This window comes from Bombina bombina, chromosome 6 (genome assembly GCF_027579735.1).
Source record: "Bombina bombina isolate aBomBom1 chromosome 6, aBomBom1.pri, whole genome shotgun sequence".
Classification (NCBI taxonomy): Eukaryota; Metazoa; Chordata; class Amphibia; order Anura; family Bombinatoridae; genus Bombina; species Bombina bombina.
Genome location: NC_069504.1, coordinates 170,997,267 through 171,022,632, shown reverse-complemented (window position 1 = coordinate 171,022,632; position 25,366 = coordinate 170,997,267). Strand labels below are relative to the sequence as shown.

General features: G+C 38.8%; 1 protein-coding gene across 1 annotated transcript in view; it reads left to right on the top strand.

Moving 5' to 3' along the window:
• Nucleotides 1-25,366, top strand: part of CPED1 (cadherin like and PC-esterase domain containing 1) — a 654,007-nt gene that overhangs the window by 209,369 nt on the left and 419,272 nt on the right. The window contains exon 6 of the mRNA XM_053719194.1: nucleotides 14,641-14,770. Within this exon, the coding sequence (XP_053575169.1) occupies nucleotides 14,641-14,770 (130 nt within the window). The remainder of the gene's footprint in view (nucleotides 1-14,640; nucleotides 14,771-25,366) is intronic.

The window sequence follows — 25,366 nt, the reverse complement described above, 5'->3', positions numbered from 1 at the left end:
ATTGTTTGTTAGAATCTCCGCCCACCTATTGCATGTATATTAAGTTATGTTAAGTTTCTCCAATTACAATCAACTCATTAATATGTTTCCCTACTCTAACATGCTGATTTGTGCATGTGCAATTTGAAATAGCTAACTGAAAATATTAAACGTGGACAAAAAGAAAGCTGTGGGTGGAGATTGATGGCTATTTTCAGCTGTTAACAAACAATGATTATTTAAAGTTTTGTGTACCTCTTGCAAGTTTAAAGATGTAGAACCCATTGCAAGATGCTTGTCTGCCATGTAACAATCAGTAATAAAGTGTAAGGGGACGATTCTCTAAAGCTCTCCAGATCAGATGGGATTTTTCACGCTGACCCTCGTAGAGGCTACCAAGGTGGAATTATTGGTAAAAAATGGAAAAGGAAACTTTGTTCCATAGAACAAAGTTAGAAAGGAGAAGGGGACAAACTTTAAAAAATGAAATCCTGCAACCAATATAAATTACACTGCTTCTGTTTTCATATGCAATTGTTTGTTTATTAGGGTATTAAGTATTTGAGTCTGGCAAAAAAAAACCTGTGAAATCTGCAGTGGGAAAATCCTTACAGAATTACGCTGGGATTTGAGAGACATATACGCCCCTGGAACTCCCTTGTTCAACCCATTTTTCGCAAAAACAACAATTTACGCTTTGTATTTTGTACTTTTAAGTACGCATTTTTTGCACATCCATTGTACTTAAATTACAATTTACACTGTTCATATTTAATATGATTTATTCCTGTGTAGTTAACATACAAATTTAACATTTTTGATAAAATAAGATTTTTTTGGTGAAGAATGTTGTTACAATTTTTGATGCTCCTTAACAATATAATTTTTTTCCTGCATATTTTTTGTGAATGGTTCAATTATTCATTTTTTTGAGAACTGACTTGGACAGTTTAAAGATCATAGTCCAGATTACAAGTAGTGTGCTATTTAGCCCTTTAGCTCATGCGTAAACTTCGCTAGAATCCATCCTGATCATTTCTAAACAATCTGAATGCCACACCTCTTGGGGGTTTCTCTTATTCTGCAATCAGTATTGTTTTTTTATATAGGAGGCCTGGTTGGGCCCAGGGTCTCCCTGTTTTATGCCCAACCCTTTACAAAACAGGTCTCACACAAGCCTCCCAACTGTATCCTGTGGTATTGTCACATGTTGTGAGGGATGGCCCAGTTATTGCCCAAAGCTCCTTGGTGTCCCAAGCCCTGCCCATACAAGCCCACAGACCTGGAGGACATGCCCAGGAACCATTTGTAATCCAGCCCCTCTGTATGTAACCCTGTCTTTTAACCACAAACATCTGGCAGATGTTGGGAGGTATGCTCACAGTGTAAGGAAAGCATATAGATTTTCCTTTACAAATAGGGTGCCAGGGTTTCCAAGATGGCTGTCATAATGTGACTTTATAGAAAAACCTGTACAGACACTATCTCAGTTAAAGGGACAGTCTACACCTTAGTCTTCTTAAAGTCTTACCTTACATTAAAGGGACAGTCAACTCCAAAATTATTATTGTTTAAAAAGATAATCTTTTTTACTCATTTCCCAGTTTTGCACAGCCAACATGGTTATATTAATATACTTTTAACCTCTGTGATTACCTTGTATCTAAGCCTATTTTGACAGCCCCCTGATCACATTGCTATTTATTTATTATTATCATTATTATTTATTATTATCAGGTATTTGTAGAGTGCCAACAGATTCCGCAGCACTATAAACAGTCGGTATACAGGATAACATTTATAGGGATCAGATGGGTAGAGGGCCCTGCCGAGAGTTGCACTGTTGTAGTCAGCTCTAATGAAGGTGATCTGCAAGCAGCTGGGCTCATAGGCCTACATTATAAGGAGTTCAAGGGGAAAGCAATGGAGGTAGGAATGGTTAGTGTAGGTTGTATGCATCCCTGAATAGTAGAATCTTTAGGTAACGTTTGAAGCTGTTAAAACTAGGGGAGAGTCTTGTGGAGCGAGACAGAGAGTTTCAGAAGATAGGGGCCAGTCTGGAAAAGTTCTTTAAATGGAAATGTGAGGAAGTAACAAGAGAGGAGGAGATCATGAGCAAAGAAAAGGGGATGGGAGGGAGAGTATCTGGAGACAAGGGGTTCTATTTAAGAAGCAGCGGATGCTGCTTCCGACCCTCTCCACTTCAGTTCCGACTGAAGCGGAAGTTAAGAAGCAGCGGTCCTAAGACCACTGCTCCTTAACTCGTCTGCTACCTCTGAGGTGGCAGACAGCAATCAGCCTGATCCGTTTGGCCGCGGATCTGCAGGGGGCAGTATTGCACCAGCAGTTCACCAGAACTGCTGGTGCAATGAAAAAATGCCGACAGCATATGCTGTCAGCATTTAGCGATGTGCGTCAGACATGATTCGCTATAGCGGATCATGTCTGTCCGCACCTACATAAATAGACCCCAAGGTCTGAAATGTAGGGGAGAGCAGTGCAGTTGAGGGCTTTGTATGTCAGAGTGAGGATTTTGTGTTTAATCCTGGAGGCAAGAGGAAGCAAGTGAAGGGATTGGCAGAGAGGTGCAGCAGATGAAGTGTGACGTGTAAGGAAGATGAGCCTGGCAGAGACATTCATTATGGATTGTAAAGGAGCTAGGCAGCAACTAGGTAGACCAGAGAGGACAGAGTTGCATTAGTCGAGGCAGGAAAGAATGAGATAGTGGATTCAAATCTTAAAATCGTATTTATTATCTGTTGACTTGCATTTTAGTCAATAAGTGCTAATAATTGCTGTGTCATCCACAACCCACAGGATAGAGCACAATGTTATCTATATGGCCCACATGGATTAGCAGTCTCTTGTTGTGAAAAGCTAATAAAATAGCATTTGATCAGAGGCTGTCTGTAGTGGCTTAGAAACAGGCAGAAATTTAGACGTTTATATTTTATAAAGTATATTAATAAAACAATGTTGTTTGTGCAAAACTGGGTAATGAGTAGTAAAGGCTTTATCTATATGTTAAACAACAACAATTTTGGAGTTGACTGCCCCTTTAAGCTGCAAATAGCCTCCTGCACCTTTTCTATACCATGCAGCAAAAATAGTTAAAAAAAAGTTATTTTAAAATGAATATTGTTTCTGGCCACTTTGAAATGACTGCCATGCTCCGACCACTGATGACATCACAATCTGGGTTGCATATGGCATCCAATCACAAAAGGCTCCCCAGTTGGATTCAACAGATTGCCAATGCTATTCAGCAGTGTCTAGATGCAGTCCAGCTCTTGATGTCATCAGTGGGCTGAGCTTTGCAGTCATTTCAAAGTGGCCAGAAACAATATTAATTTTATAATAACGTTTTCACCATTCCTGCTACATGATATATTAAAGGGTGCAGGAGGCTATTTGCAGCTAAATCTAAGGTATGACTTTAAGATAACTAAGGTGTAGACTGTCCCTTTAAGTAGCTGCAGACTTGACCCTGAGTATTGCAAGTAGAGACAGTATAGCTAACACTGAACTATGATTCGATAGTGGTTTAATTGTGGGGACAATATCCAGTGATACTATAGAATTTTGAAGTTAAGCAAATGACAAACAAAATCCATAGGTTGTTTTTTTTGTTTGTTTCATCAACATAGTGCCTGAAAATATTTACACATTTTTTTTATGTCATGATCTTGGAAAATACTAGTTGGATTTCTGTAATACAAACTAGCCTTTTGGAATAGCCAAAATGGTCATTTACCATTAAGTCTGCTATTTCAAGAATTCATTATATATTTGGTCCGTTTTTGGAAAGAGACGGAAAAACTAATCTTTCTTCACATTACATAAATTCAGAAAGAAAAAACAACCGTAAAGGGTACATTTGTAAAACAAATAAAAACCAGGCTATCTGTACTTCATGTTCTGAAGGTAGTTGGCAAAATAATGGAATTAAGAATGTCAAAAATATATTTGTAAATCTAATATATACTGTATGTTCTAAGAAATGTATATTAAGAACTCTTTAATTTTTTTAAATATATATACATTTGTATAGCATTTTAAAAAATGTCTTCAAGATGTCATCATTTTGGTAATTATAAATCTTAGATAAAATATGATATTAATGCTTTTTGTTAAAGGATAAAGATCTGGTACTATGTGCAATTTTCTTAACATGAACCTGCTTTACAGTTAAAATATAGAATTTTCCCTGTTTTTTTCAATTTTCAACTCAGTATGAACCTTGTGTCATAGCTTTTTATATTTGTGAGTTTTCATCAAAAACTCAATAGGCCTTACAATAAAAGTTTTACAACATGAATAAAAAGCATATGGGTGATTTAACACTTATATTAAACTAATAAACTAATGCAATCTTTTTGAGAATGCATTAAAAAGAAATGTAGCATTTTCTTACCTCTTAGTATGAATTAATGAAGCTACAGAAGTCTTCTCACACAGTTAAAGGGGAAGTAAACATTAAAATGTTTGCCCCATAATTCTGCAGTATGGGCAGAATTTACAACTACAATAGTGCAAAGACTAGTAGTCTTTGCACTATTGTAGTTGTAAATTCGTTACTTTTATAGTTTCTAATAGTCCTCTGCAGACAGCTTTATCCACTGCAGGAGCACGCTACATTTATCTGAAAAGCGCAACCTAGCGGGTTGAACCAAAACAAACATGAAGAAGGTTACTCCAGCCTAAATCAGGTTAATTAAAGAGACCTTTATTGAACACATATTGATTCTATTTATCCAGCACTTTGATCTCATTATCCATATTTTGAGGACTATGATTGTGTAGTGCGCTAACCTTTGTTTTTGTTTTTTTATTTTGTATAAACTTTCGGCTATATGTGTTTGTATTTATGGAATCAATAGATGGCATTGTTTCTTTAAGAAAAAGAGAAAATAATGAGAATAAGAATATGTAATATTACAATGACCACTAGATGGCAATATTGTGTAATAGTTACACACCTGTTTGCAGGTATAAAAGATGACCCTTGTGTATACACACATAGACATGACTAAGGACCGGATACAGGTTGCTTTTGTACTTTGGACAATGGAACAATAAAGGTCTCTTTTTAATTAACCTAATTTAGGCTGTAGTACCCTTCTTCATGTTTGTCTACTAATGAGGGATTGGCTGACCCTGTACTCCTTGCCTGAACTGCTAACAGGTTGCTGTTCCTTACACTTTTTTGAACCAAAACAAAAACAGTACTAGTAAGGAGGGTTTTTTTACTCACAGTGGAGGACTTTTAAAAACGAGCTAAGTGACTTATGCTTACAACTCATCCGGTTAATGTTGAAATATTTTTTTAAAAAACGATTAAACTGTTATGTCTTACAAAAAAAAACTATTTACAACACAACAGATCTCAAATTAAGGTATTTCAAAAAATGGTTACAAATTGTAAAATCTTTCAAAACCTTCCAATTACTGAGTTAGGTTTGTTTAAAACATGACCACAGTGATCTGTGAATACATTTCTGTTATTTATGATCAAACAAGTCCTCAAACAATCTTCATACTCTCATTTATAGCGTTTCCATCAGTAGGGTTAGGATCATTGTCTTTAAAGAGGGAAGTTTAGAAGTGAGATATGAACTTCCTCAGTGGCGTAACTAGAAACCATAGGGCCCAGGTGCAAGAATCTTAAAAGGGCCCCCCCAAAAAAGGTGAATTTGATACTTTTTTTTTTTTTAACATTTAACACAGAATGTGAATCAGATTGCATGTCTGCAAAAGGAGGTACCCTGTGTCCACAGTCTGTGAGATGGTCTGACCCCCTATTACTGTATATAATGACACTGTTTAATCCACCAGTACTGTATATATTAAGTTAGTGACACAGTCTGTAATCTGCCGGTGAGATGGCTGGCCTGACCCTACCCACCCTAGTACTTAATATAGTGACCACAGTTGTCTGTGACATGGTCCAGCCCCCCGTACTGTATATAGTGGTACTCTATAGTGACACTGTTTACTCCCTGCCCCCCATGCTGTAGTAGCAAGGTCTGTAATTTGCTGGTTCCACAAACATACACACACATACATACATGCATAAATAAACACACATACACACACACACACATAAATACCATTGGGTAAAACAGAAACACTAACCCCTGTATACAGAGATAGAGACACTAGTAAAGCATCACGTCACACTCACATGATATCAGTGCAGGCAGTGGCAGGTCAACGTTTTTTAATGAAAATTGTTTTTATTTTTTAAGCTGGGCCCCCACCCTCAGGGGCCCGGTCGCAGTTGCGCATCTGCACCCCTGTAGTTCTGTCCATGAACTTCCTATCAATCAACTGAGATGGTATCACTAATAGCCCAGCAAGATGTGAGATGCTTCTAGCTTGACTACTTGAGTAAATAACCTGAATCTCATATATTGCACACAATCCTTTGGAAGCTGACATACAAGCTTTTGCTTCATAATTGGCAAGAAATAGTTAGACCAACATTAGTCTTAGAAAAATATTTTATTTTTACGAGGTAAACTAAACCAATACACTGACATACTTCAATACCCTGGCAAATACTTTCTCATACTAATACTCTGATTTGTGACATTTTGTGCAAATATGTTTTTGAGGAATTTAACAATCATCTTTCCCTGTTTAATCATCCACTTTATGCTGTTATGATGCAGAGACAAAGGTTCATGCATAGTGCATTGTATTTTATGGCTGGTGAAAATGTTCATTTGTTAATTGAAGAACAAATGTTCAATTCTATGCAGTGTTATATCTGGTTCTATCTCTTTATTTACTTTTGCATTGAATCATCCCAGAGAGGACAAGGAACAGCTATTTGGAGAATAAAAGGGGCAGCCTCTTACCCACTCTAACCTGTCACTTATTATTGATGACTTGTACAGGTATTTTATTATTGCATATGGAGAGACGTTGTATAGGATCACTGCCAAATGTTTTCCTGTATCATAAAATGACAAAGGGCTTGATTTATCTAGCCCTTCTCCTCCCTTTGACCGCAGGTTCGCACAAGAGAGACTGCGGTCAGTTCTCCAACTCTCAGGTGGAAAATTTCAATCTCCCCGTTCTTGTTCGACCTGGGAGATTAACAGCTCTAGCCCATGCGTGATTGGCTGTGTGCAGGCAGAGGGTGGGGTTGAATGCGAGAACAAAGGAGCACTTGTGTACAATGTTAAATTTGTGCAGCGGATTGTTGAATTTGTGCCTGCCAGAGGCGAGGTCAGACGGACAGGGGCAAATATGCATGCCCTTGTCCAGGGGCAAATATGCATGCCCTGATTAGAACAGCCAATAGAATGCCAGCTCAATCCTATTGGCTGATAGAATTCTATCCTATTATTGGATGACGTCATTTAAAGGAACCTTAATTCAGTGTTAGCCGTCGGATGAAGAGGATGCTCCGCGTCAGATGTCTTGAAGATGGACCCACTCCGCGCCAGATGGATGAAGATAGAAGATGCCATTTGGATGAAGACTCCTGCCCGTCTGGAGGACCACTTCGCCCGACTTGGATGAAGACTTCTCCCGGCTTCGTTGAGGACTTCGGCCCGGTTGGATGAAGACTTCTCTTTTAAGGGCTATTTGTAATTTAGTGTAGGGTAGGGCTTTTTTTATTTTGGGGGGCTTTTTTATTTTGTTAGGGGGATTAGATTAGGTGTAATTAGTTTAAAAATCTTGTAATTTGTTTATTATTTTCTGTAATTTAGTGGGTTCTTTTTTTTGTACTTTAGCTATTTTTTTTTAATTGTATTTAATTGTGTTTAATTTAGGGAAATAATTTAATTATAGTGTAGTGTTAGGTGTTAGTGTAACTTAGGTTAGGTTTTATTTTACAGGTAAATTTGTATTTATTTTAACTAGGTATTTATTAAATAGTTAATAACTATTTAGTAACTATTGTACCTAGTTAAAATAAATACAAACTTGCCTGTAAAATAAAAATAAACCCTAAGCTAGATACAATGTAACTATTAGTTATATTGTAGCTAGCTTAGGGTTTATTTTACGGGTAAGTATTTAGTTTTAAATAGGAATAATTTAGTTAATGATATGAATTTTATTTAGATTTATTTAAATTACATGTAAGTTAGGAGTTGTTATGGTTAGGGTTATACTTAGGTTTAGGGGTTAATAAATTTAGAATAGTGGCAGGGATGTTGGGGGCGGCAGATTAGGGGTTAATAAATATAATGTAGGTGTCGGCGATGTTGGGGCAGCAGATTAGGGGTTAATAAGTATAATGTAGGTGGCGGCGATGTCCGGAGCGGCAGATTAGGGGTTAACAGTTATAATGTAGGTGTCGGCTATGTTGGGGGCGGCAGATTAGGGGTTAATAAGTGTAATATTAGGGGTGTTTAGACTTGGGGTTCATGTTAGGTTGTTAGGTGCAAACTTAAATTTTATTTCCCCATAGGAATCAATGGGGCTGCGTTAGGAGCTAAACGCTGCTTTTTTGCAGGTGTTAGACTTTTTTTCAGCCGGCTCTCCCCGTTGATACCTATGGGGAAATCGTGTAAGAGCACGTTACACCAGCTCACCGCTAACGTAAGCAGCGCTGGTATTGGAGTGAGATGTGGAGCAAAATTTTGCTCTATGTTCACTTTTTCTCTGTTAACGCCGGGTTTGTAAAAACCTGTAATACCAGCACTGTCTGTAAGTGAGCGGTGAGCATAAACTGCTCGTTAGCACCGCATAGCCTCTAACGCAAAACTCGGAATCTAGGTGTATATTTGTTACTGCTGATCTTAAGTAGGTGAATACCACAGATACAGTCTATCATATCCAAATATGCAGTAAGACTGGTCAGAGGCGCAACCGCAACAAAAGGGGGGGTGTTCACAGTGCATCATTGTGCTCATGTACCCTACTAGCCGATCATCTGCACATCCACATGATGCTACAATGTATCTCACATCTAAACACTCACTATGGTGTACCAATAATATAGAGAGGCAGGTACTTGTATTTTGAAAATCCACATATTGCTGTGAAATTACTAACTTGTTCTTAATACTCTGGGAATAGATACTGCACATAAGAAAAGAGCCCCTATACTAGGACAGAACGTTATATGTACTACACATTCTGTTTAGACAAAAATCAATACGCAATACTACAGCTGTCACTAAATATGATTAGGACAAAAGAGCCTATATACAAAAGAACCTATATACAAAAGAAGAGAATATATCTACTACAGCATTATTACATGTGGGTGTCACATAGGGAACTAATATCAGTGTCTTTCTGGCTACTGCCTCATCATACTCTACCTTCAGTCTTTATGCCAATCGGAGTATGGTAGTAAAATTTCCAATTATAAAAAACAGTTCCATTCCACACTTGCATTGAGTCCACCTGGGTATACAGTCCCCAGGGTATATATCCATTTTGCTACTAGCTGTAGAATCTTCTTCTTTCTGTCCCCACCACGTCCTAGGTGGGGTACATGAGCAATTAATAGGAAGAAAAGATCCATTACTGTATGGTTCATCTCCAAGAAGTGCCTCGCTACTATTTGGTCTGTCTTCTTTTTCTCCAAAGCTGTTCTTCGAGCACTCCTATGGTTAGCCATCCTCTTCTTAATATCATTGTCCATTTTTCCTACATAGTACTTTCCACAAATACAATTAAGTAGGTAAACCACGAATTTGGTAGAACAGGTTAAATGGAATTTTATCTTAAACCAATGGTTGGAGTGTGGATGGTGACATGAGCTACTTTGGATCATTGAATTGCAGGTTGTGCAGCTAACGCATCTGAAGCATTCTGGTTTCTGTGTCTGTAGCCATGATTTTATGATATAAGCATGTTTAGAGTAAGTAATCATCAGTATGTCCTGTAGATTTCGTCCTCTCTTATATCCCACTCTTGGGAGTTCAGTATCCTGAAAAGGAAGTGACGAGTCGGATGCCAGGAACCCCCAATGTTTCCTCACTGACCTTGCCAACACATTAGTAGCAGGTGTGTAAGTAGTTACAAAAGTCATACATTTCTTTGTGTCTACCTTCTGTTGATTTTTCAACAATTCTGCTCTTGTACATTCATTGGCTGCCTACTGAGCCCCTTCGATTATGTCATAGGTGTATCCCCTCTGGGAGATCTTTACTGACTTTCATGTAGTTGTGTCTGTACCTCCTCTTTCTGGGAATTGTTCCTCACCTTTCTGTACATCTGGGCCTTTGGTATGGCCCTAATGAGGGATGGGGGTGGCAGCTGATTGCTAGTAGAAGGGAATTCCTATCTGTGGGTTTATGGTACATTGTTGTCCCCAGGTGGGTCTCTTTTTTTGTAGATCCTTAAATCAAGGAAATCTACAGCTGTTTTACTGTGTACTATCTTTAATCTCACAGGTGTCAGTTGCTCATTCAATAATTTAAACCATTCTACAAGTTTATTTTCATACCCCCTCTAGCTCCGAAGGACATCATCAATGTACCTCTTGTATACAATGATGTTGGGATGCTCATTGACCTTCATCACATTGTTCTCATAGTATTCCATGAAAAAGATTTGCATACATATCTTGTCTCATACCTAAAAAAGTTGTAGGTCAGACCTAGTTTCAGAATTTTGATGATGAATTCGATATCTGGTCCCACATATGGATATTTTAATAGGGCTTTCCTAATGGCTTCTACCCTGAATGATTGTGTACAAACCTGTGACATTCATAGTCACTAGGAGGTCATCTAATTCCACAACACCAATCCTAGGTAAAAGATTGAGGATGTCAGTAGAGTCACAAACGTATGATTTCATTTGTTTCACCATAGGTTGGAGGTGAAAATCCACCCATTGAGCTAGTGGGCTTAATAGAGAGCCTCTAGCCGACACAATGGAGCATCCAGGAGGTTTTTGTAGACTCCTATACACTTTTGGGAGGGTGTAAATAATTGGTCATATAGGATATTTCACTTGTAGCCATTCATAAATATCCTTCTTAATCCAATTCTGTTCAAGGCCCTCCTTCAGTGTATCTGAAATAATCCTCTGGAATTCCCTCATAGAATTACAAGACAAGGGCCAATATACCAGCTGATCATCCAATTGTGAATAAACCTCCACACTGTAATCTGTATAGTTGAGTACCACGATGGCTCCTCCTTTATCCGCTTTGTGGATCACTATACTTGGATCATGTGAGAGGTCAACTATGGCTTTCAGTTCTTTCATAGAGATGTTCCCTGGATCAAATGTACTCTTCCTTCTGAACATTGTATCACCTTCTTGGCCAGTATTATGTTCAAAATGTTCTTTCAATTTCAAATTCCTTTGGAATTTTTGTATGTCTAACCCGGTCTCAAATTAATTTGGTTTCTTGGCAGGTATGAAAGTCAGGCCTCTATTCAGTAACCTTTGTTCCACAGGTGATAAAAGTCTATCAGACAAGTTAATCACTATATTCTCCTCCAACTGCCAGGCAGTGGAGGTCTTGCAATTGGTCCCCCTCTCCTTGGATGTAGTCTCCTTCCTTTTTATGGTGGCCTGATCGTGTGGTAACCCCTAAAAAATGTTGGGAACTAAGTAAAGTTAAGAATGAGATCTTTACTAAGTAAAGTTAAGAATGAAATACAGACTCTAGATACCACTAAAGCACCATTCTACAAGAGGACAAAATGGATGATTGGCTGACTAAGCTATCGCAACAAGTGAACGAGTACAAAGAGGCACTAGTTGCCTTTAAAAATAAAAAACTCAAACAGGTAGTTGAGGATTACAGAGAAAGACAGGTATACAAATGGATCTTGAGTCCAGAAGAGAGACAAAATACAGGCCACAAAGACAACAAAGACAAAGGATGTATACTAGGGACAACTGAATAAGATTGATACCAGCTCAGAGTCAGATTCCGATGTCCCTGTACAATATGAATACCCTCGACCTACAGCCTTTTTTTAGGGGTTACCACAAGATCAAGCCACCGAACAAAGGAAGGAAACCACATCCAAGGATAGGGGGAACCAATCATAAGACCTCCACTGCCTGGCAGGGGGAGGAGAATATAGTGATTAACTTGTCTGATCGACTTTTATCACCTTTGTGATGTTTTTAATAAAAGACTGATTTTAACTGAAATCTTGTGAGTATAACCTGTTTGTGCGCCTACCATACTGTTTGAAACTCACTACACTATTGTAAGCTTTTTATTTTGGAGGTGAAAGAAGCCAGGTTAACTCAGAGGATATAAGCAGCTTGAATCCCCTGGAGGTGACACAGCGTCACCACTTTTTATATTTCTTGCTTCTACACACGGTTTGGGAGAACCGGGGCTGACAGCGAGCGCCAGAAGGGAAGTGCTTACATTGCTTCATACTGTATCTATATTGATATGATGTGTTGGCAAGGTCAGTGAGGGAACATTGGGGGCTCCTGGCATCCAACTCATCGCTTCCTTTTCAGAATACTGAACCCCCAAGAGTGGGATATAAGAGAGGACGAAATCTACAGGACATACTGATGATTACTGACCCTAAACATGCTTATATCAAGAAATCATGGCTACAGACACAGAAACCAGGATGCCTCAGATGCGTTAGCTGCACAACCTGCAATTCAATGATCCAAAGTACCTCATTTCATCATCCACACTCCAACCATAGGTTTAAGATCAAATTCCATTTGACCTGTTCTACCAAATACATGGTCTACCTACTTAATTGTATTTGTGGAAAGTACTATGTGGGAAAAATGGACAATGACATTAAGAACAGGGTGGCTAACCATAGGAGTGCCCGAAGAACACCTTTGGAGATAAAGAAAACAGACCAACCAGTAGCGAGGCACTTCTTGGAGATGTTAATTGATCACATACCCCCCCCCCTAGGATGTGGTGGGGACAGAAAGAAGAGGATTCTACAGCTAGGATCAAAATGGATATATACCCTGGGGACTGTATACCCAGGTGGACTCAATGCCAGTGTGGATTGGCACTGTTTTTTATGATTGGAAATTTTACTACCATACTCCAATTGACATAAAGATTGAAGTTAGAGTATGATGAAGTAGTAGCCAGCTAGACGCTGATATTAGTTTCCTACGTGACACCCACATGTAATAACTCTGTAGTAGATATATTCTCCTCTTTTGTATATAGGTTCTTTTGAATATAGGCTCTTTTGTCCTAATCCTATTCAGTGACAGCTGTAGAATTACGTATTGATTTTTTGTCTAAACATAATATGAAGTACATATAACGTTCTGTCCAAGTATAGGGGCTCTTTTTTATGTGCAGTATCTATTCCCAGAGTATTAAGAACAAGTTAGTAATTTCACAGCAACATGTGGATTTTCGAATACAAGTACCTGCCTGTCTATATATTTGGTACATCATAGTGAGTTTTTTGATGCGAGATACATTGTAGCATCATGTGGATGTGCAGATGATTGGCTAGTAGGGTACATGAGCACAATGATGCACTGTGAACACTCCCCCCTTTGTTGCGGTTGCGTCTCAGGCCAATCTTACTGCGTATTTGTCCATGATAGACTGTATCTGTGGTATTCACCTACTTAAGAGCAGTAGTAGCAAATATAGTTTTTGATGTAATTGTGTATTTGCCATACTAGTGGAGATTGTAAATTCTTACAACTGATTGGTGGATGCAGTCACACATGTGATGATGTAACGTGATACGCCCCCCATCTCCCCGGTGAGCCCTGTCCACGCCACGCTGCATATGTTTGTTTGTTTGGCTAATGGAGAACCATTACATGAGGTATTTTTCACATTGTATTTGATCAAGTTGATGTACTATTAGACATGGGTTATGATATCATTCTGTCCCTATTAGCATGAGATATAGAGGTTAGTGTGTGCAATTATGTATATGTAAATAGCTAGCTAGATCACTCTCCATTGCTCTACCAGTAAAACACGCTTATTTGCACATTAAATACACAAGGGATGCAATATAAAAAAGGTTTGTTTTTTCCCCCAAAAATGTCTGTTGATTTTGATTTACACAGGATGTTTATATTTCTGATATTCATGGCATATCCGTACACTGTTAATGATTTTGTATGTTGATCACTATGACAATGACATGGTTATTCACTGCTGATGATTTACCCTTGTGATTGGTTATGTTTGAAGGAGGAGGGGCTTAATGTATATTTGTATATTACAAGGTTGTTTGCACTTTATGGTTGTCTGAGGAAGGGGTGAATGCCCCGAAACGTCACACATTAAAGGTTGCTGTGATTCAAATCCAGAGAGTGCAATTATTGGATTCTTGTGTGTGTGTGTGTGTATATATATATATATATATATATAAGTTTGAGTAATCTGTGAGCTATGTGAATCTTTGACTACCACTGAATATTGATTGAAAGTGTGCAAAGCCAAACTGTGTGTGTGTGTATATATATATATATATATATATATATATATATATATATATATACAGTATATATATTTATATATATAGACAGTATATCTGTTTATTTAATACTCTACATAATCTTAATCTTCAGTAAAATTGCCCTATGATATATATTATATATATATATATATATATATATATATATATACACATACATCTAAGCTAGAGCTATCTATCTCTGTCTATCTATCTATCTATCTATCTATCTATCTAATATAAAATCTTATAGAAATCTAAGGTGTGTACATGTCTTTACCAGAAAAGAATCGCCAGACGTACCACTCATCAGAGCATTTGTGCTTGTGACATCAATATCACCTCTGCGAGCATTTATTCATTCATCTGGGATTGTCAGAATCCAAACTAATAGAAGATTTGTTCCCATAAAGGTAAGGAATTGTTTTAGTGCCCAGTAAAATGTAATTACTGTCACTTGGAGATTGCTGGACTTCTGTAGCCAGCCCATCAGTTTTATTGTTTATTTACAAATGAACATCTATAACATTCTATAAAGCAGAGTGGTTCTAATCTCAGCCAGAGTTTAAGTTAATTCAAGAGGTGCATTAGCCTCCTTATGCCCCCCCCCCCTTGATACCCTTAATACTACATTTTGTGTTTACAACTGTGCAGCTTTCGTTTTGGTTACTGTGTTAATATTTTACAACTAAGGTTGTTCAATCATTTCTCTTTTTCCATTTCTGGTTTCTTTATATTAGATGTTTTGTTCATTTTTACAAAATTACTGCTGAGTCCAGTTCCAGGAAATCTTTAATATTTCTGTGTTTTGTGACCAGCTCTTTATGTGCTTTATTCAGAGAAATTGAAAAAAATTGAAATAAACAGTAACATAAAAATAGTGTTGTCAAGGTGATTCAGTTAATAACTGACATGTAAGAAAATCTGAGCATAACTGATTCCATAGAAACATAAATTATGTCTTTAGGTTGTTTTTTTTCTTCTTTTCTTTATAAATTTTCACACCAACTATTTATGGAATTACATTTTTACATTTACATATTTTTTTTATTTTTTTTTAATGTTCACTTAGTTTATTTTCTTACTTCTCATGAATTTTTGTTTATTCAACATGAAGATTATTTTATGTGTGATGGATGCAGAGATACGGGCAAGCACTAACTTGCACATAGCCGTAACACTTTATTAATTGCACAAGGGTTCAAATGTCATTGGCTTCCCAGATTATACTAACAGGGGTCATTTTACATGTACTCAGTTGCTTAGACAAGCTTGCTTTCTGTCAACTCCTACCTTAATATAGGTTACTCATTGGATATGTGCTATCAAGGGAGAGAGATCCAATCTTAACGCAAGGTTCATTAGGCTTTGTCATTCCTAAAGTCTCAGTGATAGACTCTGTATCTATTTAGTGATCAACCTTACTATTTCCCATTGACCCATGAGGCTGAACCCTTAGGACAGACGGGCTTAGAAACTTGACACATAACCAAGACTGTACAGATATCAGACAGCTACTTCACTACATGACAAATTACAAGTAAGCAGTCCAAATCTTCTTTAGACGTACCTAAAGTTCTCCAGACACCAGAGGTCATATTGATTCCCAAAATAATGCAAAATATTTATTTCCCTGTGCTTTTTGGTAATAAAGATAAATTGGCTGAGATCTATTTATCGATCAATCGATAAATGATTTGTGATACACAATAGTAGACAAAAGGATAGAATAAATGGCATTTTTTAAGTAGAAACATAGAATTCAAGGGACACTCTAGTCAAAACTAAACTTTCATGATTCAGATAGAGCATATAACTTTCCAATTTACTTCCATTAAAAGACCCCTAAATGCCATAGAATCACATGATTAACAAGTGCACAATAAAAGACAAAGTAAAAAGACAATGCAATAACACCTACTCTGAATGTAAAATAAGCAGTAAACTTTTTTTTTGGCAAATTTATTTTTTCTCCCATTTTCCGATACCCCTGTATTATGTAACAGCCATCAGCAAAACACAGATTAGTATATGTATACCCTCAGTAGGAGCTTGTTTCCCAGAAAGTGTGCATATAAAAAAACTGTTCAAAATTTGATAATGGAAATAAATTGGAAAGTGTCTTAAAACGGCATGTTCTTTCTGAATCCTAATAGTTTATTTTGACTTGAGTGTCCCTTTAACCAAATGTGCAGTCGTTTTATATTTACTCTTTTTGAGTCACCAGCTCCTAATGTGCATGTGCAAGAATTCACAGAATATATGTATATGCATTTCTGATTGGCTGATGGTTGTCACATGGTACGTATATGTTTTTGTGATTGGCTAATGGCTGTCACATGATACAGGGGGAGTGGAAATAAACATAACTTTGAAATTGGTCAGAAAAAAATCTACTGCTCATTTGAAGTTCAGACTAAGAGGCCGATTTATGAAAGTGCGAGCGGTCATGATACGATGTAGCATACCATGTCTGCCGCCCATTGATAAATGCCGACAGCGTATTTATCATTGCACAAGCAGTTCTTGTGAACTGCTTGTGCAATGCCGCCCGCTGCAGATTCGCTAGCAGGGGGTGTCATTCAGCCCGATCGTATAGGATCGGGCGGTTTGATGTCCGCAGCCTCAGAGCAGGCCGACAAGTTATGGAGCAGCGGTCTTTAGACCGCTGCTTCATAACTTCGGTTTCCGGCGAGCCTGAAGGCTTGCGCGCAAACGGGCATCAAGCTCCATTTGGAGCTTGATAATTCGGCCCTTAAGAGATAATGCATTGTCTTTTTATCATACATTTGCTGATTATACAAAGCTACTGTATTTACTGGTCCTTTAACAAAAAGCAAATGCAAAATCTCACCCAACTTATATGATGCATTTCCTGCCTGAAGAGCACTTCATCCTCCTATTTATTGGGAATAATGTCTCAAGTATAAATATAACAGCTTTCTCCTTCTACTGTATGTAGTGTATTAGAAATGTACATTTGCAACCACAGATTTAGCATTCCAAAATGTAGCTGCAAAAAACTATGCGTTTTTATACCATGGCTTTGTGAACATAAAATAAAATACGTTTGTAAATATATCAGCTTGATACTTGATTCTAATTGGCTTTATAGCATTTGCTTGGTTTTAGCTGACTTGAACCCAGCTCTAATCTATTCAAAGACGGTTTTATCAGCTTTAGTCCATTCAAATTCAAACAATATTTTTATTATACATTTATTTAATTAAATGTGTAGTGCAAAAAGTACAGGCTCTAATTTGTTATGGTCCAGAAGTGGAGCACTACTGATAGCACAGTGTTCCCTATCAATATAACGGGCCCATCAATAGTACAAGTCAATAGTAAAACAGAATTACCAGAGAATGGTTACCGCGGCCGACATCTCTTTAGAGTGCCCTATACTTTTAATAGATAGAAAGGTGACGCTAAACATCTCTCATATTACAATTTAAAAGTTATGTATTGCTCTCAAGTACAAGATATAACAGCGCTAAAAATTCTTACACAACTTGAGACCTGAAGTGAAGTGTTAGAGCTAGAAAAGTATAATAACAAACATTTTAAAATGAAGTTTTACTAAAAGTACATAAATATCTACCTAAAGTGATAAAGGCACTCACAGGACTTATTAAAAAAGTAGAAAATGTATTAATCCAATAATAAAACACAGGTCGTCCTTTTTAAGTATGGATATATATGCAGATTATTTAAAAAAGGAGCAGCTGGGCAACATCAAGCTGTAGGTGGTAAGTGTATGGTATATATGTATATGTATGTGTATGTATATATATATATATATATATATATATATATATATATATATATATATATATATGTATGTGTATATATTTGTATGTATGTGTATATATATGTATGTATGTGTGTATACGTATGTGTATATATTTGTATGTATGTGTGTATATACATATATATATATATGTGAGTATATGTATATGTATATATTTGTTTGTATGTGTGTGTGTATATATATATATATATATATATATATATGTGTGTGTGTATGTATATGTATATATATATATGTATGTATGTGTGTATATATATAGGTGTATATACAGTATGTATATGTATGTGCATATATATATATGTATGTATGTGTATATATGTATGTGTATATATACAGTATGTGTATATATTTGTATGTATGTGTATATATGTATGTATGTGTGTATATGTATGTGTATATATTTGTATGTATGTGTGTATATATATATATAAATGTGTGTATATGTATATGTATATATTTGTTTGTATGTGTGTGTGTGTATATATATATATATATATATATATATATATATATATATATATATATATATATATATATATATATATATATGTGTGTGTGTATGTATATATGTATATGTATGTGAATATATTTGCAGGTATGTGTGTATATATATATATGTGTATGTATGTGTATATAAACAGTATGTGTATATACAGTATGTATATGTATGTGCATATATATATATATATGTATGTGTATGTATGTATGTGTATATATACAGTATGTGTATATACAGTATGTGTATGTATGTGTGTATATATATATGTGTGTGTATGTGTATATATGTATATGTATTTGTATGTATGTTTATATATGTATATGTATTTGTATGTATGTGTATGTATGTGTATGTATGTGTATATATAAATAAATATATTTGTATGTATGTGTATATGTGTATGTATGTGTATGCATGTGTTTGTATGTGTATATATATATATATATATATATGTATGTGTATATATGTGTGTATGTATGTGTATATATGTGTATGTATGTGTATATATGTGTATGTATGGGTGTATATATATATATATATATGGGTGATGGGGGAAACCAGACGTGGACTCCTTGCCCAGTGTGCTTCGAGGAATGTGGCTGCACCTCACTGACGAGGCCCATAGAAGGCCGAAACGATCGTCTGGGGTTGTCATGTTCCTTGTTCAGAGGAGAATTGCCTGGTATTTTGGGGCTGGACTGACCTTACTTGGCAGGATCAGACTGATATACTTCAGGAAAGTTTTCTTCTGTGAAAAGCACACTGGTCTAAAAGAGGCTGCTTCCGGGTGGTAAATCGCCATAGAACAAGCCACTGAGCTGTTGTTCATTCCTGGTAGAGCGCTTCTCTCTTCGTATGCAAATTATTATGACCCTGGGGAAGTCTCCCTATGGGTGATGGGGGAAACCAGACGTGGACTCCTTGCCCAGTGTGCTTAGAGGAATGTGGCTGCACCTCACTGACGAGGCCCATAGAAGGCCGAAACGATCATCTGGGGTTGTCATGTTCCTTGTTCAGAGGAGAATTGCCTGGTATTTCGGGGCTGGACTGACCTTACTTGGCAGGATCAGACTGATATACTTCAGGAAAGTTTTCTTCTGTGAAAAGCACACTGGTCTAAAAGAGGCTGCTTCCGGGTGGTAAATCGCCATAGAACAAGCCACTGAGCTGTTGTTCGTTCCTGGTAGAGCGCTTCTCTCTTCGTATGCAAATTATTATGACCCTGGGGAAGTCTCCCTATGGGTGATGGGGGAAACCAGACATGGACTCCTTGCCAGTGTGCTTAGAGGAATGTGGCTGCACCTCACTGACGAGGCCCATAGAAGGCCGAAACGATCGTCTGGGGTTGTCATGTTCCTTGTTCAGAGGAGAATTGCCTGGTATTTCGGGGCTGGACTGACCTTACTTGGCAGGATCAGACTGATATACTTCAGGAAAGTTTTCTTCTGTGAAAAGCACACTGGTCTAAAAGAGGCTGCTTCCGGGTGGTAAATCGCCATAGAACAAGCCACTGAGCTGTTGTTCGTTCCTGGTAGAGCACTTCTCTCTTCATATGCAAATTATTATGACCCTGGGGAAGTCTCCCTATGGGTGATGGGGGAAACCAGACGTGGACTCCTTGCCCAGTGTGCTTAGAGGAATGTGGCTGCACCTCACTGACGAGGCCCATAGAAGGCCAAAACGATCATCTGGGGTTGTCATGTTCCTTGTTCAGAGGAGAATTGCCTGGTATTTCGGGGCTGGACTGACCTTACTTGGCAGGATCAGACTGATATACTTCAGGAAAGTTTTCTTCTGTGAAAAGCACACTTGTCTAAAAGAGGCTGCTTCCGGGTGGTAAATCGCCATAGAACAAGCCACTGAGCTGTTGTTCATTCCTGGTAGAGCGCTTCTCTCTTCGTATGCAAATTATTATGACCCTGGGGAAGTCTCCCTATGGGTGATGGGGGAAACCAGACATGGACTCCTTGCCCAGTGTGCTTAGAGGAATGTGGCTGCACCTCACTGACGAGGCCCATAGAAGGCCGAAACAATCGTCTGGGGTTGTCATGTTCCTTGTTCAGAGGAGAATTGCCTGGTATTTCGGGGCTGGACTGACCTTACTTGGCAGGATCAGACTGATATACTTCAGGAAAGTTTTCTTCTGTGAAAAGCACACTGGTCTAAAAGAGGCTGCTTCCGGGTGGTAAATCGCCATAGAACAAGCCACTGAGCTGTTGTTCGTTCCTGGTAGAGCACTTCTCTCTTCGTATGCAAATTATTATGACCCTGGGGAAGTCTCCCTATGGGTGATGGGGGAAACCAGACGTGGACTCCTTACCCAGTGTGCTTCGAGGAATGTGGCTGCACCTCACTGACGAGGCCCATAGAAGGCCGAAACGATCGTCTGGGGTTGTCATGTTCCTTGTTCAGAGGAGAATTGCCTGGTATTTTGGGGCTGGACTGACCTTACTTGGAAGGATCAGACTGATATACTTCAGGAAAGTTTTCTTCTGTGAAAAGTACACTGGTCTAAAAGAGGCTGCTTCGGGGTGGTAAATCGCCATAGAACAAGCCACTGAGCTGTTGTTCGTTCCTGGTAGAGTGCTTCTCTGTTCGTATGCAAATTATTATGACCCTGGGGAAGTCTCCCTATGGGTGATGGGGAAACCAGATGTGGACTCCTTGCCCAGTGTGCTTAGAGGAATGTGGCTGCACCTCACTGACGAGGCCCATAGAAGGCCGAAACGATCATCTGGGGTTGTCATGTTCCTTGTTCAGAGGAGAATTGCCTGGTATTTCGGGGCTGGACTGACCTTACTTGGCAGGATCAGACTGATATACTTCAGGAAAGTTTTCTTCTGTGAAAAGCACACTGGTCTAAAAGAGGCTGCTTCCGGGTGGTAAATCGCCATAGAACAAGCCACTGAGCTGTTGTTCGTTCCTGGTAGAGCGCTTCTCTCTTCGTATGCAAATTATTATGACCCTGGGGAAGTCTCCCTATGGGTGATGGGGGAAACCAGACGTGGACTCCTTGCCCAGTGTGCTTAGAGGAATGTGGCTGCACCTCACTGACGAGGCCCATAGAAGGCCAAAACGATCGTCTGGGGTTGTCATGTTCCTTGTTCAGAGGAGAATTGCCTGGTATTTCGGGGCTGGACTGACCTTACTTGGCAGGATCAGACTGATATACTTCAGGAAAGTTTTCTTCTGTGAAAAGCACACTTGTCTAAAAGAGGCTGCTTCCGGGTGGTAAATCGCCATAGAACAAGCCACTGAGCTGTTGTTCATTCCTAGTAGAGCGCTTCTCTCTTCGTATGCAAATTATTATGACCCTGGGGAAGTCTCCGTATGGGTGATGGGGGAAACCAGACGTGGACTCCTTGCCCAGTGTGCTTAGAGGAATGTGGCTGCACCTCACTGACGAGGCCCATAGAAGGCCGAAACGATCGTCTGGGGTTGTCATGTACCTTGTTCAGAGGAAAATTGCCTGGTATTTCGGGGCTGGACTGACCTTACTTGGCAGGATCAGACTGATATACTTCAGGAAAGTTTTCTTCTGTGAAAAGCACACTGGTCTAAAAGAGGCTGCTTCCGGGTGGTAAATCGCCATAGAACAAGCCACTGAGCTGTTGTTCGTCCCTGGTAGAGCGCTTCTCTCTTCGTATGCAAATTATTATGACCCTGAAGAAGTCTCCCTATGGGTGATGGGGGAAACCAGACGTGGACTCCTTGCCCAGTGTGCTTAGAGGAATGTGGCTGCACCTCACTGACGAGGCCCATAGAAGGCTGAAACGATCGTTGTCATGTTCCTTGTTCAGAGGAAAATTGCCTGGTATTTCGGGGCTGGACTGACCTTACTTGGCAGGATCAGACTGATATACTTCAGGAAAGTTTTCTTCTGTGAAAAGCACACTGGTCTAAAAGAGGCTGCTTCAGGGTGGTAAATCGCCATAGAACAAGCCACTGAGCTGTTGTTCGTTCCTGGTAGAGCGCTTCTCTCTTCGTATGCAAATTATTATGACCCTGGGGAACTCTCCCTATGGGTGATGGGGGAAACCAGACGTGGACTCCTTGCCCAGTGTGCTTAGAGGAATGTGGCTGCACCTCACTGACGAGGCCCATAGAAGGCCGAAACGATCGTCTGGGGTTGTCATGTTCCTTGTTCAGAGGAGAATTGCCTGGTATTTCGGGGCTGGACTGACCTTACTTGGCAGGATCAGACTGATATACTTCAGGAAAGTTTTCTTCTGTGAAAAGCACACTTGTCTAAAAGAGGCTGCTTCCGGGTGGTAAATCGCCATAGAACAAGCCACTGAGCTGTTGTTCGTTCCTGGTAGAGCGCTTCTCTCTTCATATGCAAATTATTATGACCTTGGGGAAGTCTCCCTATGGGTGATGGGGGAAACCAGACGTGGACTCCTTGCCCAGTGTGCTTAGAGGAATGTGGCTGCACCTCACTGACGAGGCCCATAGAAGGCCGAAACGATCATCTGGGGTTGTCATGTTCCTTGTTCAGAGGAAAATTGCCTGGTATTTCGGGGCTGGACTGACCTTACTTGGCAGGATCAGACTGATATACTTCAGGAAAGTTTTCTTCTGTGAAAAGCACACTGGTCCAAAAGAGGCTGCTTCCGGGTGGTAAATCGCCATAGAACAAGCCACTGAGCTGTTGTTCGTTCCTGGTAGAGCGCTTCTCTCTTCGTATGCAAATTATTATGACCCTGGGGAAGTCTCCCTATGGGTGATGGGGGAAACCAGACGTGGACTCCTTGCCCAGTGTGCTTAGAGGAATGTGGCTGCACCTCACTGACGAGGCCCATAGAAGGCTGAAACGATCGTCTGGGGTTGTCATGTTCCTTGTTCAGAGGAAAATAGCCTGGTATTTCGGGGCTGGACTGACTTTACTTGGCAGGATCAGACTGATATACTTCAGGAAAGTTTTCTTCTGTGAAAAGCACACTGGTCTAAAAGAGGCTGCTTCCGGGTGGTAAATCGCCATAGAACAAGCCACTGAGCTGTTGTTCGTTCCTGGTAGAGCGCTTCTCTCTTCGTATGCAAATTATTATGACCCTGGGGAAGTCTCCGTATGGGTGATGGGGGAAGCCAGACGTGGACTCCTTGCCCAGTGTGCTTAGAGGAATGTGGCTGCACCTCACTGACGAGGCCCATAGAAGGCCGAAACGATCGTCTGGGGTTGTCATGTTCCTTGTTCAGAGGAGAATTGCCTGGTATTTCGGGGCTGGACTGACCTTACTTGGCAGGATCAGACTGATATACTTCAGGAAAGTTTTCTTCTGTGAAAAGCACACTGGTCTAAAAGAGGCTGCTTCCGGGTGGTAAATCGCCATAGAACAAGCCACTGAGCTGTTGTTTGTTCCTGGTAGAGCGCTTCTCTCTTTGTATGCAAATTATTATGACCCTGGGGAAGTCTCCCTATGGGTGATGGGGGAAGCCAGACGTGGACTCCTTGCCCAGTGTGCTTAGAGGAATGTGGCTGCACCTCACTGACGAGGCCCATAGAAGGCCGAAACGATCATCTGGGGTTGTCATGTTCCTTGTTCAGAGGAAAATAGCCTGGTTTTTCGGGGCTGGACTGACCTTACTTGGCAGGATCAGACTGATATACTTCAGGAAAGTTTTCTTCTGTGAAAAGTACACTGGTCTAAAAGAGACTGTTTCCGGGAGGTAAATCGCCATAGAACAAGCCACTGAGCTGTTGTTCGTGCCTGGTAGAGCACTTCTCTCTTCGTTTGCAATATATATATATATATGTGTGTGTGTGTGTGTGTATATATGTGTATATATGTGTGTATGTATGTGTATGCATGTGTATATATGTGTATGCATGTGTATATATGCATGTGTATGCATGTGTATATATGTGTATATATGTGTGTATATATGTGTATGTATTAGTATATATATATATATATATATATATATATATATATATATATATATATATATATATGTGTGTGTATGTATGCGTATGCATGTGTATATATGTGTATATATGTGTATGTATGGGTATATATGTGTATATATGTGTGTATGTATGTGTATGTATGTGTATATATGTGTGTATGTATGTGTATGCATGTGTATATATGTGTATATATGTGTGTATGTATGTGTATGTATGTGTATGCATGTGTATATATGTGTATATATGTGTGTGTGTGTATATATGTGTGTATGTATGTGTATGTATGTGTATGCATGTGTATATATGTGTATATATGTGTATGTATGGGTATATATGTGTACGTATGCATTAACATCCTGTCCAAAATGATTACTGCCTTCATTATAAATACAATCATAATTTTAGGGAATTTTATTTCCATTAGAATGTCCCTTTAAACTGCTCACTGAAAACCATACATGTGTATGAACTTTAACCCCTTAAGGACACGGCCATTTTTCAATTTCTTTCCCTTAAGGACCAGGGCTATTTTTACATTTCTGCGGTGTTTGTGTTTAGCTGTAATTTTCCTCTTACTCGTTTACTGTACCCACACATATTATATACCGTTTTTCTCGCCACTAAATGGACTTTCTAAAGATACCATTATTTTCATCATATCTTATAATTTACTATTAAAAATATTATAAAATATGAGGAAAAAATGGAAAAAAACACACTTTTTCTAACTTTGACCCCCAAAATCTGTTACACATCTACAACCACCAAAAAACAACCATGCTAAATAGTTT